At 34.4% G+C, this 20,623-nt stretch overlaps 2 protein-coding genes across 3 annotated transcripts in view; one reads left to right on the plus strand and one right to left on the minus strand.

Annotated features, from left to right (window-relative positions):
* Slc25a40 (solute carrier family 25 member 40) overlaps positions 1-20,623 on the plus strand; it is a 109,249-nt gene that overhangs the window by 35,477 nt on the left and 53,149 nt on the right. The gene's annotated exons all lie outside the window — the stretch shown is intronic.
* On the minus strand, positions 1,685-20,607 carry Dbf4 (DBF4-CDC7 kinase regulatory subunit). Of its 2 annotated transcripts, XM_003475081.4 has the most exons (12): positions 20,267-20,607; positions 19,230-19,402; positions 17,159-17,338; positions 15,317-15,367; positions 14,851-14,920; positions 14,584-14,660; positions 12,240-12,276; positions 10,773-10,818; positions 8,754-8,882; positions 8,173-8,287; positions 4,678-4,802; positions 1,685-2,843 (listed from the first exon to the last, which is right to left on the minus strand). In XM_003475081.4, the coding sequence occupies exons 1-12, from the start codon at positions 20,310-20,312 to the stop codon at positions 1,865-1,867; spliced, it is 2,028 nt and encodes a 675-aa protein (XP_003475129.1). In that variant the 5' UTR covers positions 20,313-20,607; the 3' UTR covers positions 1,685-1,864. The 2 variants fall into 2 exon arrangements, with proteins under 2 accessions (XP_003475129.1, XP_063099391.1); XM_063243321.1 differs by lacking the exons at positions 14,584-14,660; positions 17,159-17,338; positions 19,230-19,402; positions 20,267-20,607.

Genomic DNA, 20,623 nt, shown 5'->3' on the forward strand with positions numbered 1-20,623 from the left:
TTCGTATTTGTCCTCAGGAAAACTTTTTTTTTTGGTCACAAAAACCACAGTATCTGCACTACTGCTACTTCTAGGAAAATACTCATCAACTTTGAGTGCTGCACTGCTTCTTTGGGTGATCATTAACTAGATGGCCCCCTTCCTAACTTTTTACCTTCAGTGATCTTGATACCAGAATTTCAGTTATGTGCTAAGAATTTTGATTTGCCTGGATACTCTTGACAAAGCGTGTCATCTCCTACCAAGCAAACTGAGTTTCCAATCTACCCTTGCTGAAGGATTTTTGAAGATTCCTTTGAAGGTGGCTTGCTACATTAAAGATCAAATCTTTTTGTGAGCAAACCTAGAAACCAAATCAGAATTCAATTCTACTATAGAGTTTTAAAATGGAAGGGGATACTCTAGACAGACAACCCCAAAGGCACCTTGGCTAATCCTTGGTAAAAATTAGCAAAGCATTTCTTACCTCTAGGTTGATATATCCTCATGACCAAAGTACACTACTTGATATAAATCACAGGGTGGACTTCTACTAGAACTAACTAATGTCCTTGGCTGGTCATCTGCATAGGCCAAATCATACGAAGTTGGTGATGTTCCTCCCACAACTTATACTATTCCAAATAAACTGAAATTTAAACATTTTTTTAAAAGTTCAGTTTCCATTATGAAAGTATTAGCTGTTCTAGAATTCCCGTTTTCAGAATAAGTTCATAATGTCAAAAGTTTAAATATGAGTTTTTTCATTAAAAATAATGAAAGCAAAATGATTCTAAATAATTGGGAAGCAAACAATAAATACTCTGCATTTGAAGAGACTGGTACTATAATATCAAGGATCAAATTTACATACCTTTTAATTCAGGAAATTTTGGGGAATATAAATGACTAGAGAGAAGAAAAATCTGCAAATAATTTTACAAGTCTGTAATCTTTCTTTCCGTTTTTGTTGATACTGGGGCTTTGACCCAGGGCCCTTGCACGGAGAAATGTCCGGTCTTGTATTTTGAAACAGGGTCGTGTTAAGTCACTAAGGTACTTCGGCTGGGCTTGAACTTTTGAGCTTCCTGGTTCAGCCTCCCAAAGTGTTAGAATTACAGGCATGTGCAATCACACCTGGTTAGTTTCAAATTTTTATGAGGCTGTCTACAAAACCTGACAGACTCATGTGCAGATTTATGACAGAAAAAGCAGTAACAGTAATTTACAATAGCAACAAGTCCTTGTACTGCAAAGACTCCATTGCTACTACTCAATGGACCGGGATGAACAACACATGCTTGAAAGCATATGAACTAACCCTATCCTGGGAGTCACAAAGTATTTCCAAAGTTAATTGTTAGTGACAATATAGTCACGTAACAGTCAATGGCACCAATTTTTTACTTTATTACCTGCAGAACGCTAGTTATGAACTTCCGTCATGGCTTCTATTTTCCCCTACAAATAATCTAAGTGTCAATATTTCTAATAATTTCCAGAACCACATCAGCACATTTTTTTCCTTTCTGTAGAAATGTTTTAAAAGATAATGTCATGTTATCATGGGAGTTTATATTTAAGAATAACATGGGACTGCATAAATTTATAACTTAATTTTGATAATGTGAAAATTAGACTTGTTAGTCTTCGCTGATAAAGCAAACAAGGCATAATAATCCCCAGGAAACAATAATGCACATACTTAAAATGATTCAAATTTATTTTATTTTTATATAATAGGTATTCAGTTCTGTAAAAAATTGCAAACACCTTTATTAATATTTAAATATGGTTTTGTAAACGAAATCAGCAAAAAATCCTAAGAATTATAAAAATTGTAATATAAACCTTGTCACTTTTGAGAAGCATACTTTTTTAAAGATTAAAAGCCAGTAAATGTAGAAGTTGAAGGAGAAGAGAAAAATGCTGACAATAAATTATTTGAATTGTTCTCTTCCCAAATATCCAAAACACTGCACATACCACTGTTTTCAGTGTAGCTTGTAAAACCCAAAAACTCTGACTTCTCTTCACTAGTCTGAAATAAATCCAGTAGGGATTGTCCTGGTGAACTACAAATTCTGTTTTCTTCTTGTGTAATAAGAATTTCAGTTTTTTTTTGATCTGATTTAGCATTTGGCTCCAGATTTTCTTTTTTGTTTCTTCCTAATAACATTCTCACTTTTCGATGGATCTTATTAGAAGGTAAATTCTTTATGTCACATTCATTGAGGTCCTCAGGATGATGACAGGATGTAATTTTTGTGTTTTCTGTTTGGTGCTCCTTTGAACTGCTTATTGTTAATGGATCCGAATCCTGATCAAATACTGAATGAAGGTCCTTTTCCTTTAGATCATTTGTAGGAAACAGCATAGTATCAGATGTTTGTTTTGGATGGGATACATTATTATCCGTCTTGAAATGAGAAACTTGTACACATGTCTGTAGACTACTAGGACAGTGATCTACCCTTAGTGCTTCTAAGTTATTTTCATTTATAGCTAATTCATGTTCAGAAATGTCAAGAATGCATTCCTGTTTCTTTTCAAATGGAGGTAGCTGTGTAAAATTCTGTTTTGGGTCATTTTCAGCTGCATTTAATATGGAACATTCATTAATCATTTCCTCATTAAGTCTTTTCAATTCATTTGAAGGACAAGGGATAGGTTCTGAAATAAACACAAGCTTTTCTTTGGGTTCTTGGGTTTCTTCAACCATAAAAGTCTGCTTAATCATCTGTACATTATTTTCCCTGAAGTGTCTCTGAGAAGTCTGTTGGAATTCTAGCCTTTCTTTTGGTTCAGTCTTCTTCTGGACATTTGAGGAAACAGGAGAAGCGGATCTGACACTGTATTTTATTCTTTGTAAGATAAAAAAAAAAAAAAAAATTAACTGCTACAAAACCAAATTCCTTAGAAATTATTAAAAATATCAAAGTATTGGGGCTGGGGATTTAGCTCAGCAGCATAAGCACCTGCCTTGCAAGCAGGCAGTCGTGAGTTCAACCCCCGGTACTGATAAAAAAAAAAAAAAAATCAAAGTATTTTAAAGTATTTAAGAAATGTATTTAACTTAACGATATAAAATAAATCTTTAACATTTTGCAAATTTATACAGATGAAAACTCAGTGAACTTATCATTCATGTTCTTTTCACTGCTAATCAATTATCTTGAACTTGGTGTTTAAAACTGATCAAGTAAACCAAGACAATGTGATAGTATGAGATCTGGGTCTGCCCTTAATTTTTTTATTTTGCTGAAAAATTTGCCAACATCTTACTCATTTTTCCTTAGGGATGTGGTAAATGAGTACTTACTGTAAAGTGTAAGGCAGAAACATACATTTTAAAATTTAAGATATAAAGGCTGGGAATTTAGCTCTGTAGAACAAGTGCCTGTCTATCTGGCAAGCGTAAAGTTGTGAGCTGGATCCCCAGTACCAAAAACAACAACAAAATAAAAATTTAATATCAAAGTGGGTTAGAAATTTAGTATCTTTATATCTTTAAATATGAAAAATTCAATTTCAAAAAAATATCTCACTTAAAACCCTTCAGTTTATGGTGCATCTTTGACATTTGTGGGATGCTAGCTTGTAAATAGACAATCTTAAATTATTTAGAAATACAAGAAAAAGTTTTAGGTAGTAGGAATGGAACCCAGGCTATGACTGAGCTATATGCTCAGTCCACTTTACTCTTCAAGTTGCCCAAGCTGGCCTTGAACTTGCAATTTTCCCATCAGTCTCCTAACTGGGATGACACACATGCCTTGCTATTCCTTATTTGCCAATTACAGTATACATATGATAGATGAACAGATTGCCAGGCATGATGGTACATGCTCGTAATCTTAGCACTTGGGAGGCTAGGGCAAGAGGATCGCTGTGAGTTCAAGGCCAGCTTGGGCTACAGACCCTGTTCAAAAAGCAAAAACAAAACAAAACACAGAACAGTGAGACATACAATTTACTTCACACTTCAACTAGAGTGGTTAACATACTTAACATGTATGCTTTGTTTACACTTTTACTTAAGGTTACTTTTGTGTCTACCCTGTATGAGGCCTTGGGTTCTAGCTCCAGCACAGGATTGGTGGGCAGTGTGTTCTTTTGAAGAAATGGGTGATTCAAAAATAAAACTCTAGTCCAATATGGCACCTTCTTTTTAGGTCCAGAAAAGCTTAGAAGACTAGGCCCAGAAGGAAAACTAGCAAACATAAAGCCAGGAATAACAAGCAAATATAATTACTAATTTAGAATTTTGTTAGAGTAAATTATTAGGGAACTGAAGATCTTACAGTAACTTATGTCCTACTGAATTATTACTAGTTGAAAGCACATAAAAATTTTTAAGAAATTTTAGTTTTATGGAGATAATTTAATAAGGATCCATTTTATCAATGTGTAGTTATTGTACAGTGAACAACAATAACTTTAGTAACAAACAGCAAGTATAGATACGCATAAATATTTATATGACAGTATAAGAGAATTAAGGCTCATAAAACCCAAAATATTAACTATATTAAAAAAAGCTTAGTCACTTTTTCTAACCATGTCAAGGAGACTGAAACTAATCTAAGTTAAATACCTTTAGGAGTACAGAAGAAGTTATCATACACATTTACATCCTCAAAATATGTATCTTTTCTATTAATTTAATAGAATTTAAAGCTTTGGTCGATAAATTACCTTTTCTTTTTAGGTGTATCTTTTTCATGTTCCACAAAATCAAAAACTAATTTAGACACAATATCATCAACAACTTGGTACTGGTTACTCTCTGCAAAGTTTCTGTGCTGCTCACCAAGAAGGTGCTAAAACAAAAACAAAAACAAGCAAACACCATTAAAATTACATTTTTAATTCAATAGATCCTTTTTCACTCCCAGGATTCCTAACATTTCTTTTTCTTTTTAACCTGACCTGACCCCCTTACATTTTCATGCCTCTATTTTCTCAGTAACTATTAAACCAAAAAACCCCCAAGTATCAAAAATATAAAAGCAGCAAGAAAAAACTCAAAACAGAAACAAACCTTCTACTTAGACTTCAAAGTATGTAAGAAGTAAATTACTTCTGAGAAAACACAAACTAGATTTTAAAGTCTTTAATTTTTCAGTGAAAAAAGTCAAATACTAATTTGGTTTTTTTTTTTTGGTTCCAGGAATTGAACTCACAACCTTGCGTTTGCCAAGCAGGCACGTATGTCACTGAGCTAAACCCCTGGCCTCTATCAAATACTAATTCATAGTTCCAATAAAAATGAAGGTCCATATCAGAAAAGGAAAGATGAAGAAAAACACATTTAATATTTAAATATTAAATGTTTGCAAATATGTAATGAAATTACCTTTTACTACTTCATACATTTATCACTAAGTTAGGGCTTATAGAATACTCAACAAAATATTAAAATTAACATATACAAATCCAAAATACACAGTAATCTATAAAGAAGGTTAAGGAGAAAAAAAGCACATTAAATGGTGAACTTTTAAAAATAAAACTTGTTAGGAAAAACATCTGAGAATGAGCAAACTATCTCAATTATGCAGCACACATAATAGAGAACAGAGTTGTTCTCTATGTTAAAAGTGACCAAAAACAGAAGTAACCAAGTTCACAGCATACTAGAGTTAAACTAAGAGGAACAGTCTTTCTGAATGACTGGAATCTTCAGATTAATTCTATCATTTCTCTGTCAGTTGATCAAAAACTTGTACCAGCATGACAGTGGAACCTTATTTCTATGTTTCCCTAGCTTTATGTAATTTAAAACTTTGACATGTAAAAAAAAACCCTGAGAAATGATTAAAATTTAAAAAGGAATATCAAATGTATAAGCTCAGATTCAGTTCATATTTTGGGAAAAAATCATTTATTAATACAATCTTTAATTTTTGTGTAATTTTTATTTTTTTGCAGGGCAGACAGCGTCTTAATACATAGTCCAGGTTGGTCTTAAGCTTGCTGCTCAGCCTTGTGAGTGCTGTGACTACAATTGTGTGTTACTGTTCCCAACTGCTCTATTTCTATTTAGTTGTTATTCAGGTCTTGATTTAAATGTCAGTTTGTCAGGCCTTCCCTGACACTCATTTTAACTCATTATGTAACTAATTATTTTCTATTTACTTTTTGGGATTGAACCCAGGGCCTCCAACACCTGTGCACATATTTTACCACTGAGTTATAATCTCAGCCGCTCACGAATTTATTACTCTTGTACTTGTATATCTTTATACTTTATGTTACTCACAATACTTGAAAATACATGTTATATCTATCTATCTTCTCTGCCAGACCATAAGATATGTAAGGGTAGGGAATGTCTGTTTTGTTTGATTTATCTCCAGTACTCAAAAATATTTGTTAACTGAATCTCTTGGCAAGGCAGAACCAAATCATTCTGAAACCTAAGATTTAAAAAAAAAGAAAAGAAATACTTTCTTTATTCTTAATAACTAAGAAACATGAATGAAAATGATTAGACATGATCTTAAATTTCATTCCCAAACCTATTTTGTTTAAATTTCCTTCTTTGTAGCAACTAGTGGACAGCTTTTTCACTTTGGTTTTTTAGCCCCCAATATTTTTTGAGCATTAAATCAAGATTAGGGGAAAAATCCGTTCTAGTTTACACTGAGATATTTCAACTTCCAAGTAAGTGCAATTTTAAAGTAACCATACTTTCTTCTTTATTATATAAAATACAGAAGGAAATCAATAAGAAATACTAATGGATTTTAGGTAATTAAGAAAGTATTAAGATTCTTTAGTATGAAGATATTTTATGAACTAGGTACCTTATTAGTTTTATTCTTTAACTTTCCATCTTCTACCAAAACCAAACAAAACATCAAAACAACCTTACCTATTAAAACAAACAAACAAAAAAACCCTTTTTGTTGAGATGGGGCCTTGCTGTTGCTTGTGCTGGTCTCAAACTCTCACACTCAAGAGATCCTCCTGACTTTGCCTCTGAGTAGCTGGGACTATGGCTACCAAACATGGCTTTTTATCTACTATTTTATCCATTCATTTATTTCTTTTGAGACTATGGGTTACTATGTAGTTTAGGCTGGTCTCAAACTCAGTGATCCTCTTTCCTCAGCCTCCCCAATGCTGAGATTACAGGTATGCACTCCTATGCTCACCTTCCACTATTTTAGAAGTTAACAATTCTAATAGTAACAGCTAACATTAATAAGCACTGGCTATGCCCAAGGTCAGAGGGACAGGAAGTCAGGATCTGAACCTGCCAGATTTAGATCCAAATCTCCTGTTCTTTTGATCAGCCTAAAACTGTAATGGTTTTCACCTTTAGAATTCTCTTTATCCCATATTCCCATCCATTTTATTTCTCTATTACTTTGAAGAATTTCTATTTTCCTTAATTATTCTCTTCCCATTAGTAAATAATGAGCAATTTTTAAATTGCTTATGTCCAAAATATAGCCACCCAATTCACCATTCACTTCCAAAGTTGATCAATCCACTGGCAAATCCTCTGAGCCCCACTGTTAAAATATACTCACAATTGGCTATGGCTTAAGCACTACTTCTAGCACTGCTCAGCCCAGGCCACCATTATATGTTCTTTAACCTCACCTAGCAGTTTAGAGTTTTTCTTCTTATTTCAATGCCTGCAATGTCTTATTATCTCAGTTTTGTATTTGAATGTCATTGATCAGTCAGGTATTCCTTTTCTAAATAAACAGCAACATCTCCACTTGTTTTATTTTTCTTCATAGCACTGTTCTAATGTTCTGTATATATACTCATTTTTAAAATCTTTATCCCTTGTTCCACAGAATGTAATTTTCAAAAGGGCATGAAACTGGTCTTTTTTATTAAGTGCTATTAGCTCAGCACAATGATTACTGCATAATATGTGCTCAGTCATACTGAATGATTAAAATTATTTTTCAGGATTAATTTTCTTCCTTTGTGTTCTTAAAATTTAAAATATTTTGGGCTGAAGATGTCAGGGGAAAAGCATTTGCCTGGATTGTGCAAGGTTTTGGGTTTAAGCCCCAGCACAACAAAACAGAATAACCCAAAACCAAAAAATAAAAAGATATAGTTGTCATGTTATAAACCATGATCAGATGAAGCTACAACTTAAATAGCAAATATATTTACAAGTTAAAAATCATCAATCCCTAAATATAAAATCACATTTACAGTTTCAAGATCTTCGTATTTCTGTAAGCAACATTCACAATATCCTTTTTTTTTCTTCTCTTTCAACTGGAGATGAACTGGAGTTCCACCACATTTATCGCCATCTGTTTGGATTCTGGTGACAGAAATACATGGTAAAAAATTAACTCGTAAACCTGAGGAATAATTTTAAAAATTTATTTTCCTAACCCATCATATGCAGAAGCTGCCATAATTTAAAGAGTTCTGCCAGTAAATACTTTTAACTGAATTTCTTTTTAAGAAATTTAAAAGCAAACTAAGAATGTAACGAATATTCTGGAGACAGCTTAAGAGAAACAACATTTTCATTATCTGGAAACATTAAGCCCTCCCCAAACTAAATTGTCTAACTATAATCTATTTAAAGCAGATTCAGATGTCACACACAGCTTACGGGCATCAAAAACACAGTGGGAAGTAAGTAGAATACTTATCAGAAACATACATAATACCACCACCGCCATAGTATAGAATGAAGCATTTCAAATGTGGTCTGTAAGAAAATACTTGAGATGATAACATAAACAATAGTCCTTCTGAAACTAAAGAGTCAAACTAACCTTACTTTAATTTGCGTTTGCTTCTGGATGCTAGATGGCTTATCTACATCAAATGGACTGCAGGGCTTCTGAACAGAATAGTTTATAAAAGGCATACTGGTCAGCTGAAGATAAAATGGCCTATAAAGTCTAAAAGAATAATAATAATTAAAAATCTATGAGTTTTTTTATGATGAAAGAAAGTCTGAAAGCCTTATATTTCAAAAATCATACAATTCATATGAAATATTGAAATAAATAGAAATTGGGTAGGGTTCAAGGTACCATGTCAAACAACAACCTGCAAACCTAATTTTAATATTTAAAAGCAGTTTTTAAACTGCAGTAAAATACATCTAAATTTACTATTTTAACCATGTTAAGCTGTACAATTTCATAGCATTCACAATACTGCAGAACCATTACCATAACCATCATTCATCCCCAGAATGTTCACATTGCAAAAACTGAAACTCTTATGGCCATTATTGGATCCAAAGCACTTTTTCTTCATCAGCTCACAAATTCTTAGCAGTCCTAACTCTGCACGTTCCTCTTCCCTCAGCCCCTGGGAACCATCACTTTAATCTTTTGAATTCTAGTACTGTACATGCATCATATAATTGAGGTAATGCAGCATAGTTCTACTTATTAGAATGTTGTGACATTTTGTCCATGTTGTAGTGTATTCAAGAATTCTATTTTTTAAGTTTTTCTTTCCCCTGGACAGTGGCCACCCTAATATATGAAGTAGCATTTCATTGTGGTTTAGGTATGCATTTCTCTAATCACTGGAGTATCTTTTCGTTTGTTAGCTATTTATATATCCTTAAAAAAATGTCTACCCAATGCTTTGCCCATTTTTAAATCAGGCTATTGATTTTGTTTTTGCCATCCCACCATGTCTCCTGTGTTTGGAAGACAACTAGAGCACAGAGGCACTGTCCTCATGAAAGGTTAGACTGCTTATGAGGTCATAGCTGACTTGCTATGAGGAAGTGAGGCCTGGTTAGAGGCCTGTCTCTGATGGTGTGATCTAGGTGTGTTCCTTCTTGTTCCTGGTTCTTCCTTTCTCTGCTTCCTGGCTGCCATGGGATGAATAGCTTTCTTCTGGAAGGCTACTCTTATCAGGTGTTTCTGCCTTGAAACCAACAAACTTTGGCTTAAACCCATTGGAAACTGTGAGCCAAATAACCTCCCCTCCTTTAAGAATATTTGATGTTGGACAAGTTATCCCAAAGACAGAAAAGTGGTTAACACAGGTGATTCTTCTCTTTTAATCTGTGTAAAACAGTATTTCCTGGATATTAACCTCTTGTGAATCTCTTCTTCCATTCCTGGGGTTACCCTCTCACTGTGTACTGTCCTTTGCTATGTAGAAATGTGTAATTTTGATGTAGATTGCTTTGGGTAGTATTCATCAATTTCTTCACATTAATTCCAATCCATGACATAGTATATCTTTCCATTTACTAATATCTTCTCTAGACCTAATCTGTTATTTTTTCTTAACAGCAATATATTTGATAAAAAGCTTTCAATACAACCTCTGTCACCTCAATAAGTATCCAAGAGAACTCATATATATCTAAGTGGAAAGTCAAAAGAAAGTAATTTTCCCATTCCCAATCAATTTATGGCTTTTGCTAAGATTATTGTGCAAAATTTTACCATCACACTGGATTTTTGAAAACTTAACCATACTAGATACTATGTTTATATTTTGTGTTTCCAAACACTACTTAGCAAATGTAGTAGTACTTTTTAATAGTGGCTCTCAATCACATGGTAATGCATTTAGCCAGAGAATGATTATTTAAAATACTCAAAAATGAGTTGGCCTCATGATTGCTGTAAACCAAATACTCTGAAGGTATAGTTAGATTATGCTGAAACTAAATTCAGTCTGAGAACAAATGAATCAATGGTACATACACATAAGTACAAAGGAACCTAAGAGAATTAATGGATATAGATTAATTATCTAAGAATTTTCTCATTTAATACTGTAAATAACATAGACTGGCTTTAGATACTTACTGGCTTATATCTTCTACTTTTACAAAAGGCTTTTTGAGTCTTCCGGCTTCAGAAAATAGAAAACATGATATTACATGACCATACACTCAGAATTCTTTTTCTAAATACAACCACTGTGGAAAAAAATATTCCCTCAAACCCCAAAATAACACATTTCAAAGTTTTAAGCCTCAGATGAAATGTTTTCCAATTATCATTCTATTTTTAATCTATATATATATATATAAGTATCTACAACATTTATTGCCATACAGTAATAATGTAAAGGTAATATTTATTCAGAATAAATATTTTACAAATACTCCCAGGGCAAATCGCCTTGAACAGTTGCATTTTTCACATATTATAACTGCCATTGCAACTACCTCACTTCACTGCTGTCTTAAATCACTGATCATCTGTAGTTGGAGACACTTTATAGCAGAATAATCTTATCTACAACCCAGTGGTTTTCTTGTGTCTTTTTCAGAATGAATTTGTTCTGCATCATCTAATACAAGGTTCATATACTCATCAAAACCAGTAATATAGCCCTCTGTATATTCACTTGCTCACAGAGACATGCCAGAATTCAGGATCTATTCTACAAGTATGTGAAGATGAGGGTACTGGGCTATACCATCACCGTGTGCCCTTTTTGGCCCCAACCCGATACACCCTCACAAAATCTCACAAAGACCACACCAACTGTCACCTACTCTGCCCATGTTGAGATTTTTAAGTGAATGGAGCTCCAGGATTTATGAGCAGAATTCAGGAGGAACACAAATTGAAACAAAAAACTGCACTTTTATTTTCACTAATTTGGTATTCAACATTTCCAATTATAAATAGAGGCAAGAAATCATATTAGGATTAGCAGTGCCCATAACTTTGCCATCAGTGAAAACAGCAATTCTTTTTTATATGATATAAATTATACAAACATCTCAAAGCATTGTTCATCACTTTAAAATTACAGCTAGGTACAGCACTCTGGGACCCTGAGGCAGGAGGATTTTATGTGGGATTCTGGTATGGGAAACATGATACATGAGATCTTGCCTCAAAATTTTAACAAATGAAAAAGGGCTGGGGATATAGCTCAGCTCGAACTCTCTGGGTTTAATTCCTATTGTGGGGGTGGGGTCAGGAGAAGAGGTATATGAGAGTAATCAGAATCATGCTAAACTAGTCCTTAGTGTACAATAAAAAGCAAGTAATCACTGTTTCATAATGACTATTTTGCTAGACAAACTGCAATGTAATCAGTTTTGTTGATCATCTATTGACTAAAAAAATGCTTTAAAAGATTATTTTTGGGGAGGGAAAGGCGGTATAGGCATTAGACTGTTGTAAGAATTTATGTTCTAAAAATGAACAAGAAACTCCTGAATAAATAAAATCACTGACATTTTAGAAATAGTTTATATATGACTTGTTTTCTAGAAGCAAACCAAACATATTTATGGCTATTCATATACTTACTTCTTGTTTTCTGTGTTCCAATACTAATACTTTTCCCCTTAAAAAAAAAAAGAAAAGACAATAAAAACACAAAGTTCAATTACAGTGAAAACTGTAATGGTTTTTCATTATGCTTGAGATTAAAAACTATCCTTTTATTTATTTTTTTTTTTCAAATCCATTTTATTCCTTTTTATTTTTGGAACTGGGACTCAAACTCACAACCTCATGCTTACCAGCAGGCACTGTACCACTGAGCTATATCACCAACCCAAAATCTTGCTTTTAAAAATCAACTCAACTATAAAAACAACAATTATATAATAATTACAAATTTTATTCGCTGGTATAGAATTTAGTAATACGAGCTCAATTTTACAATAAAGCTGTAAGTACCTTGCATTTTTTCTTTTTTTTTTTTTTTGGTCTTTTTCATTTTTATCGGTACCAGGGATCGAACTCACGACCGCCTGCTTGCAAGGCAGGTGCTTATGTCACTGAGCTAAATCCCCAGCCCAGTACCTTGCATTTTATGTAACTATTTTAGCTTTCTTGGAAAGAAATCAACCAATATGGAAGTTACAGTTCATGAAATAATCTAAAAGCCTTTGTGTTAATCTGAAAAAGTTATTAGTGAAAAATTTGCTAGAGTCTGTCAGTTCAAACCCATGAAATGTATACTATAGGGGAAATCAGTATTACTGATTATAGTCACAAACTCTGGACAATAATCAATGAGCAATTGAGTAAAGCCAGCAGCTAAAACTCCCACATTAATCTCATCTTTGTCTCTAGAAAAACAAAGAAAGAGTCCTTGTAGTCAAAGAATACCAATGGAACCTGTTTTTTTTTCTTCTTTTTTTCTACAGCTATGCCCTAAGGTCAGGTTCCAGTTACAAAGTGTATTCTAACGCAGCATGGTCAGCTAAAACTGAGAAAAATCTGACTGAGAAAGAACTGGGAAAAGGTTTTCGTGGTATGAAGGGGAAATCTAAGAAAGGGGCAAGCTGGAGATAGAAATCCCAAAGGCCATGTCTTTATAAATCCACCCAAGTGCTGGGCCTAACATCAAATTGCACATGCTAAGGGTAGATCTAAAGCAGCACAACAAAGGCTCTTGAAAATACAACTAAAACTCCAACCACTGCCCAAATCCCTGTTCCCTTCTCTTCTCTCTTTTCCTCTGCCCGCTCCTTTTTCTTTTTCTTCATTCTTTCTCTCTTTCTTTGTTCAACTTCTGCCTCATACAGTTCAGGCTGGTCTTGAACTCACTATGTAGCACAGGCTGACCTCAAACTCCCAGCAAACCTCTTGCCTTCACTGCTCAAATCTTAACCTAGATGACATAGGTGAACAGGATACACCCAAAGTCACACACATCTTTGAAAACTGAGACGAATTTGAATTATTACACACAAAAATTAAGAAATAACAGTCTATACAAAACTGGGATGAGTTCCTATTAAAAAAAGGAGGAAAAAACAATATTCTCTATATTTTAAACAGATCAAAAGCCTATACAAAATAACATTTCCAATGTCCTGTATGTATCCCAAACTTCTGATACAAAAAGAAATAAAAATAGTCAATTCTTGAGTGAAAACACCACAGACTTATAAGGTGCTCCTAGTAACAGAATTATCAGAGAAAGACTTTACGAGTGAAACTAAATACACTTAAAATGAACATAAAGATAGAAGATCTCAGTTGAAAAACTATACAGGAGTTGTATAAAGTGTCATTTTGTTATTCAAAGGTAAGTGTCGTTCTCCCAAAGAAAATTAACAATACACAGCAAGCTATTTATGTCTTCATTTCTTTGTACATACTATCTATGAAACTTATTTTCCTTTGGATCGCAGTCATTTAAGGAATAAATAAAAAGCATACCACAAAAACGTGCTCTGGGAAAAATAGAAGCCAAGAAAAAGTTAAGAGGTGAGACAAATTCCAGAGAAGTTCAAGGAAGGAATGGACAATAGTTGGGAGAATGAACATTATCTCTATCAAACAAATTTGGCAAATTGGTCAGGAGTTTCGTATCTTTTAAATTGAAAAGTGAATGAAAAATATAAAAGCAGAGATTTGAGTAGTACAGATGAAAAAGATTATAATGAAAAAAGATGTGAGACCAAAGGAGATTTTATTGTTTTTGTTTTAAAGGGCAGAGAAAGTTTGATTCTGTACTGATACTTCAAAGAAAAATATACACAAAATTTAGAAACATGTATAGATTCCAGAAATTTATCCCTGGGATATTCTACAAGGCAGTAATACTTTTCACCTGGTAGGACAATTTTCTGGATATATTAAAAAAGCAAATGATCATTTTTAAAAATCAGTTTGAAAATTAAAGACAACATACCACATCTCTTACAGAAGTACTTGATTTCTTGAGTGAGTACAGCTCTTTTTTCTTTTGTTCAATGTAGCATCTAATATCTTTATTTAAAAAAAGGGCTTAAGATTAGCAATTTTACTTGTGGAGTTCAACAAAGCAGAGTTGTAACACACAATTTAGGTGAAGAATTACCACTACAGATATCCCTTATCACTAAAACTTTCAAAATGAGAAATCAACAGACAGACATAGGTACTTGTAAAAAGTATTTAGAATATAATAAAATCTTACCATCAATATGAAGAATTTTTACTCCCCATGATAAGGCATTTGATAATATACTGTTTGAAGGAATAAGATCCTGTTTAAAAAAAAAGTTTATTTATGAGTTTTTTCCCCCTAAAATTCGAAGCTTAATGCCACTGAGGTGGTGGTTTTTCGTAACAGGTTTTATAAGTTAAAACAGCAATGAACACATTGTTTTTTCTTTTGGCATTTCTTAAAAAAAAAAAAAAATCAATGCCATTTAATACATTCCCAAATTCTTGACAACTTAATGCTCGTATTTCAGAAATTTCCAGTAGTATTTTAGAAGGCCACAAGATGGAGATGTTCCTTCATGAAAAGTAGGTTCTATTTTTTGTAAAATGAGACACATGCAGTTTAGGCTTTACTTATGAAGTGAAAAGAAGATTAAGAATACAATTTCCAAATTTCTAATAACAAAATATAGTGTTACTTTAAAGTTTCTACTCACATGATCCTTGATAGCTTTCTCGACTAGTAATTTTCCTCTGCTTAAACACATCTATAAAAGTCAAGAAAACCAAACACAAAGGTTATAAAACAGTAATTCACTGGAAGACAAGTTAGTTAAAACACAAAAATATGTAACTGAGAGTCAAGAGGTCAATTGTGAAGCAAATTCTACTCAACATGAAAAATAGGTTCTCCTGGAATTTTATATCTACAATTAAGACAATTTACATTTATATGTTACCTTTAAAGGCTATTTCCTTTTTTAAATATCATGAAAATTAGCTGAAATGCTATGACCAAAATTAACTTAGAACTAATGACTACTGTATTGTCTCCTTACTTCAAAAATCCTTTAACTTGATTTCTTTTCCCTTCATCTTTTTTCTTCTATGTGTCTCTTTTTCAAATGATTTCCTTATACTTCATTTTTCTTTTCCTTTTTTCCCCTCATTTTTCTACTTGTTTCCCCAATTGACATATCAATTGAAAAGGATATTTTGGTTTTTTTTATTTTTTATTTTAAAGAGAATAAAAAACAAAACAAAACAGAACAAAGCAGATCAGACCAAAACAATGCAAATAACACAGGATTTCAGAACAAGACAACAGGAAATCAATAGTTAGTAGGTAACACAATGTCGTGTGTGTGTGTCTCTGAGAGTGTGTGTGTCTGAGATAGGATCTTGCTGTATGGTTCAGGGTGGCCTTTTTATTTTGATCCCCAAATCAAATTCATAACCTCATGCTTGCCAGGCAGGCCTTGCCCATTCAGGCGGGCCCTGAACTCATTATGTAACCTAGGCTGGCCTCAAACTTGTGGTGATCCTACTGTCTCAGCCTCCCAAGCATGAAACAGGATATTTTGAAAGTGCAACTTAACATAGTTAATTCAAGGCCAGCTTGAACTACATAGTGAGACCTGTCTCAAAAAACAAAAACGCAAAAAGATTACTTTTCAATCTAAAAATTGAGCAAATTAAACATTTTTATCTCTTCCCCTTCCCACAACTAATTATACCAATTTAGGGGCTGGGATTTAGCTCAGCAGCATAAGCACCTGCCTGGCAAGAGTGAGGTCGTGAGTTTGATCCCTGGTACAAAAAAAAGAAAAAAAGAAAAAAAAAATCCCATCAATATAACTTAATTATACCAATTTAACCTGTCCTTTCTATCTTCCACTTAATGACAATGGATTGACAGTAAGAGGTGATGTCAGGAATTTTATTAACGGGTTGGCAGCTGCTCTATGCCAAAGGCCAGAGAGTACATGTTTTAGGCTCAAGTAGGCCACACAATTTCTATCAAACTATTGATCTCTGCCTGAAGCACAAGCACAGCCACAAGTGATAACTCTACAAACAAGTATGGGTATGTTCCAATTACATTTAATGGGCAATGAAATCAGAATTTTGTATCCTTTCTGCTTGTTGCAAAAAATTGTTATTTTCCCCTATTTGAAAATCTAAAAACAATACAGATTACAAAAAAATAAAAAATACAAAAAACAAAGGAGGCTAGATTTGACCATTTTGCTTACTCCTGACCTGAAATTAAAGTTTTGTTTTTTCTTTAAAAGAATGATTTGCTATTAACTGTTTAGCTATAAATTACTCTAAAAAATGAAAGCCATTTCTACGTGCAAGATTATACTTTAGGAAGCAGGGTATAACTACAGTGAACTAATAAAAAGGAAATCATCTAGGACAGCAGCTTTGTAAATCAGTCACAGACATGTGGCTTTATTACTGCTCTACAAGTGAATTCTGCTACCAGCCTATAAAAATCATGAGATCCTTAACTCATCACATTTCCCAGTCTCAAACATATTGAAAAGACTTACTGTGTCTGGAGTCTTAAATGAACTTCCATCATGACTGGGATGAGGTGAAGTGGTTTCTGCAGTACATGCAGATTCTGGACTTGGTACAGGAGAAATTCGACTCAGTGTTTGTGCAAATTTTGCTTCCTTTTTATTTGAAATAAGATAACTTATATCTTTGCTGAGAAATTCTTCAACTCGCTAGAGGAAAAAACAGTATTTTTAAGGGAGTCATACAAACATACAGAGTTTCACACAGGAGGCACAGCATAAAATTTCAATTTGACGCAGTTTAGTATCTTATAATTTGGTGGTGTTTTATGCTGTACTTTTCTGAACCTGGAATTCTAAGGATAGTAAGAGTTCCAGTAACAACACTATATGATATGAGCTAGATATTCTTAAAGTATTTTTACCTTAACGCAACAGATCTAACAAACCCATGACATTAATGTTTTCTTTATTTTTCAGAGCACACAACTTAAGTGACTTGCTTAATGTTAGACCAGTGGTTAAGTAAAACAATTTGAACAGAGATCTTCTGACTCTAATCTATAATATAAGCACAACAGTGTCCTGTGGAACTTTCTGCAATGATAGAAATGTCCCCGTCTGCATTATCCTACCCAATAAGAACAACATGTCAGGTGGCTACTGAGCACTTAAGTGGAGTTGGTATGACCAAGACACTAAGCTTTTAATTTGAATGAATATAAATAGTCATATTTGATTACTGTTCAACACATTAAGTTAGGATACTTTGTCCAGATTACTAGAAAGGAACTTTTACTCTCATGAGCAAGATTGAAGACAATTTTCTGCACTAAAACATTCGTGAACAACTGCATAAATGCCTGAATGTATAAACACACATGCCACAATCAATGCCATTGAACATCATCCATATGCAGGGTCAGGAAAATTAAACTAAACAGAAAAATACTATAGCATTAACATATATATTACACAAATGTGTTAAGACACTAAATACTAAGCAGAAGTAAAGAAAAAAGTTCAAAATGGATACATTTCATCTAAGCATTATAGAGAACTGGCTCCTGAAATATGACTTTTTTTTAGTTAAATGCAAATCATTATTCTCCTGAGTAACATTCATACCTATTTATTTCAGATTTTAATTCATACAGAGCTTGGTAGGAATAGAAATGACACTAATATATCATATCCTATTTTAACAACCAGAGGCCCTGGCAATGCCAGAGGTTCTAATTTTTTGGAACTTCATTTCCAAAACGAATGGCTTTTTACTGATGTCCAATGCCATTCACACATTAGAACACTCTTGATAGGGGGCACACCTTTAAACATGACCTTTAAAAACCAGAGTGTTCATCATGATAAATGCTACTGATATTACAGTGTCACAATATTTTAGTTTAATGAAATGAATAGTAACAAAGTAAAATAAGTTTTCAAAGATGGACCTGTTTGTCAATTTCCTAATTATCTAGTCAATGTACAATGTAGGAAAGAAGTTTTAACTCTTAATCTCAAAATTCTTACCCTAAGAATTAAGATTTAAATCTTAATTCTGATCCTTTAATGATGCTGACACTCAATCTGATGAGAATATCTTTTAAAGCATGTGTGATACTCAACAATTTTAACTCTGTGGGTTCAACAGGTTTTCTGTATTCTGTAGAAACAGAGGCTACAAAACAAGTTAGAAAAAGCCAGGCATGGCATCACATTCCTGTAACCCGAGCACTTGGGAGGCTGAGGCAGGAGGATCATTTACAAGTTTGAGGCCAGCCTGGGCTACAAACTGAGTCCAAGGCCAAACTGAACTGCATAGCGAGACAATCTCAAAAAAGATCCACACCCAAAAAATGGGAGTTACAAGTTTAAACAAATGGATTTTTTTTGTTTTGAGACTGAATTCTGTGGTAAGCTAAACATGCTCCTGTCGTCAAATGATTTTTCATAATGAAAAATAGCTGAAAATATTTAGGCTTGGTGCTAATAGATGGTTGGTTATAAATACCCAAAAATGAAAAATTTAAACAATTAGACATTAGGGAGTATTAATTACACATTTTTGCTTTTCAGTCAGTAGACAGATTTCACTTACCCCTCCTAGGTCCTTTATGTCCTTTTGCAGTTTTTCGGATAAGGTGACAGAAGGTAAGTCAAGGTAAAATATTTTTCCCCAGAGTGGCTTGTATTTAGATTTTTCTGGTCTGTTATTACTTTTAAGAGATTTCAAAGACGATCTGTTCTTTTCATTTTTGACTTGGATTCCACCTGTATTTTAAAAAGCTTAAAATTAATTATTTCTTACAGATAAAAAGTAGTTTTAAAAATACTTTATTATGCAATAATCATATCACAGGAAGGAAAAATTCTTATAATCACACCAAGGTAAGCCATTAACATTTAAATATTATTTTATTATTACCACAGTATAAAAGCGAAACGTCCTACTTTCTATTGGAAATTAGCAGTTGAATCAGCAAGATGTATTAAGGCACCAAAACTATATAACTTTCCTGAAAGCCTTAAGATGTAAACTCCACGGAGGTATTTACTCAACTAGGTATTGAGCATCTGGTATTCTGCTGAACCTTCAAAATCGGTGCTTAAAATATTAAACACTCAGCAATACAAATAAACCCATACAGAACGACTTAGTCATCAAGGCCTAGCGACTGCTCTAGTTTTAAAACTTAAAGGTCCGTTAAAGACCATGTCACCGTTTCATTGTTTTCACTGAAAACACCTGGAATACAGCCTACTGCTTTAAACTTTTAGAACACAGCCCATCTTTTAGCTGGTGGTTACACAAGTATATGAAAAGGCTTCAAATGCTGAACTGTTTTACCAAATAAACGATTAACAGAGATGTGCGCGGGTTTCAAGTGTGTGCATAACGCTGAGGCGAACAATAAGTATGTCTCAAAAACACCTCCCTCGCTGTGAGCGCAAATAAACTTGGGGAGTCCGGGTCCCGGCTCAGCCCCAGCCCCGGGCGCGAGGGAAGAAGCCGGGCTCGGGCGCGCGTCCCCGCACTCACAGGCTTCGCACCGAGGCGGGGCCGGCTTGGTGACCGCGAGGGGCCGGGCCGGGCCGGGAAGGGCTCGCTCCCGCAGGCCGCGCATTGGGGCTCACCCTGGAGCGGCGCTTTGCTGTGGACCCTCATGGCTTCGCGGTTCATGGCAGCCGCCGGCACTACATGCTGGGGCGGGCAGGCGCCGCGCCGGACGGCCGCTGGACTGGGCTCCTCAGAGCTGGCGGACCGCACAGCCTCCACGCAGGGGAAGGCCGGGTTGGCAGGCAGAGTTTTCGGAGCGGACTCCGGCTCTGCGGCGCAGCGGGTCAAGGGGAACGAAGCACAGCCAGCCAGACTGCGGCGGTTGAAGATTTGAAAACGCGTCACGCGGCCGCGGCGCCGGTACGCGCGCCCCGCCCCCTCTCGCTGCGCGCGCAGCGTCCTGCCGCGCGCATTCCCGGCGCTGTCTTCTTGTC

The sequence above is a fragment of the Cavia porcellus genome, unplaced genomic scaffold, assembly GCF_034190915.1.
Source record: "Cavia porcellus strain 051 isolate PalLab524CR breed Dunkin Hartley unplaced genomic scaffold, mCavPor4.1 scaffold_2, whole genome shotgun sequence".
Lineage (NCBI taxonomy): Eukaryota > Metazoa > Chordata > Mammalia > Rodentia > Caviidae > Cavia > Cavia porcellus.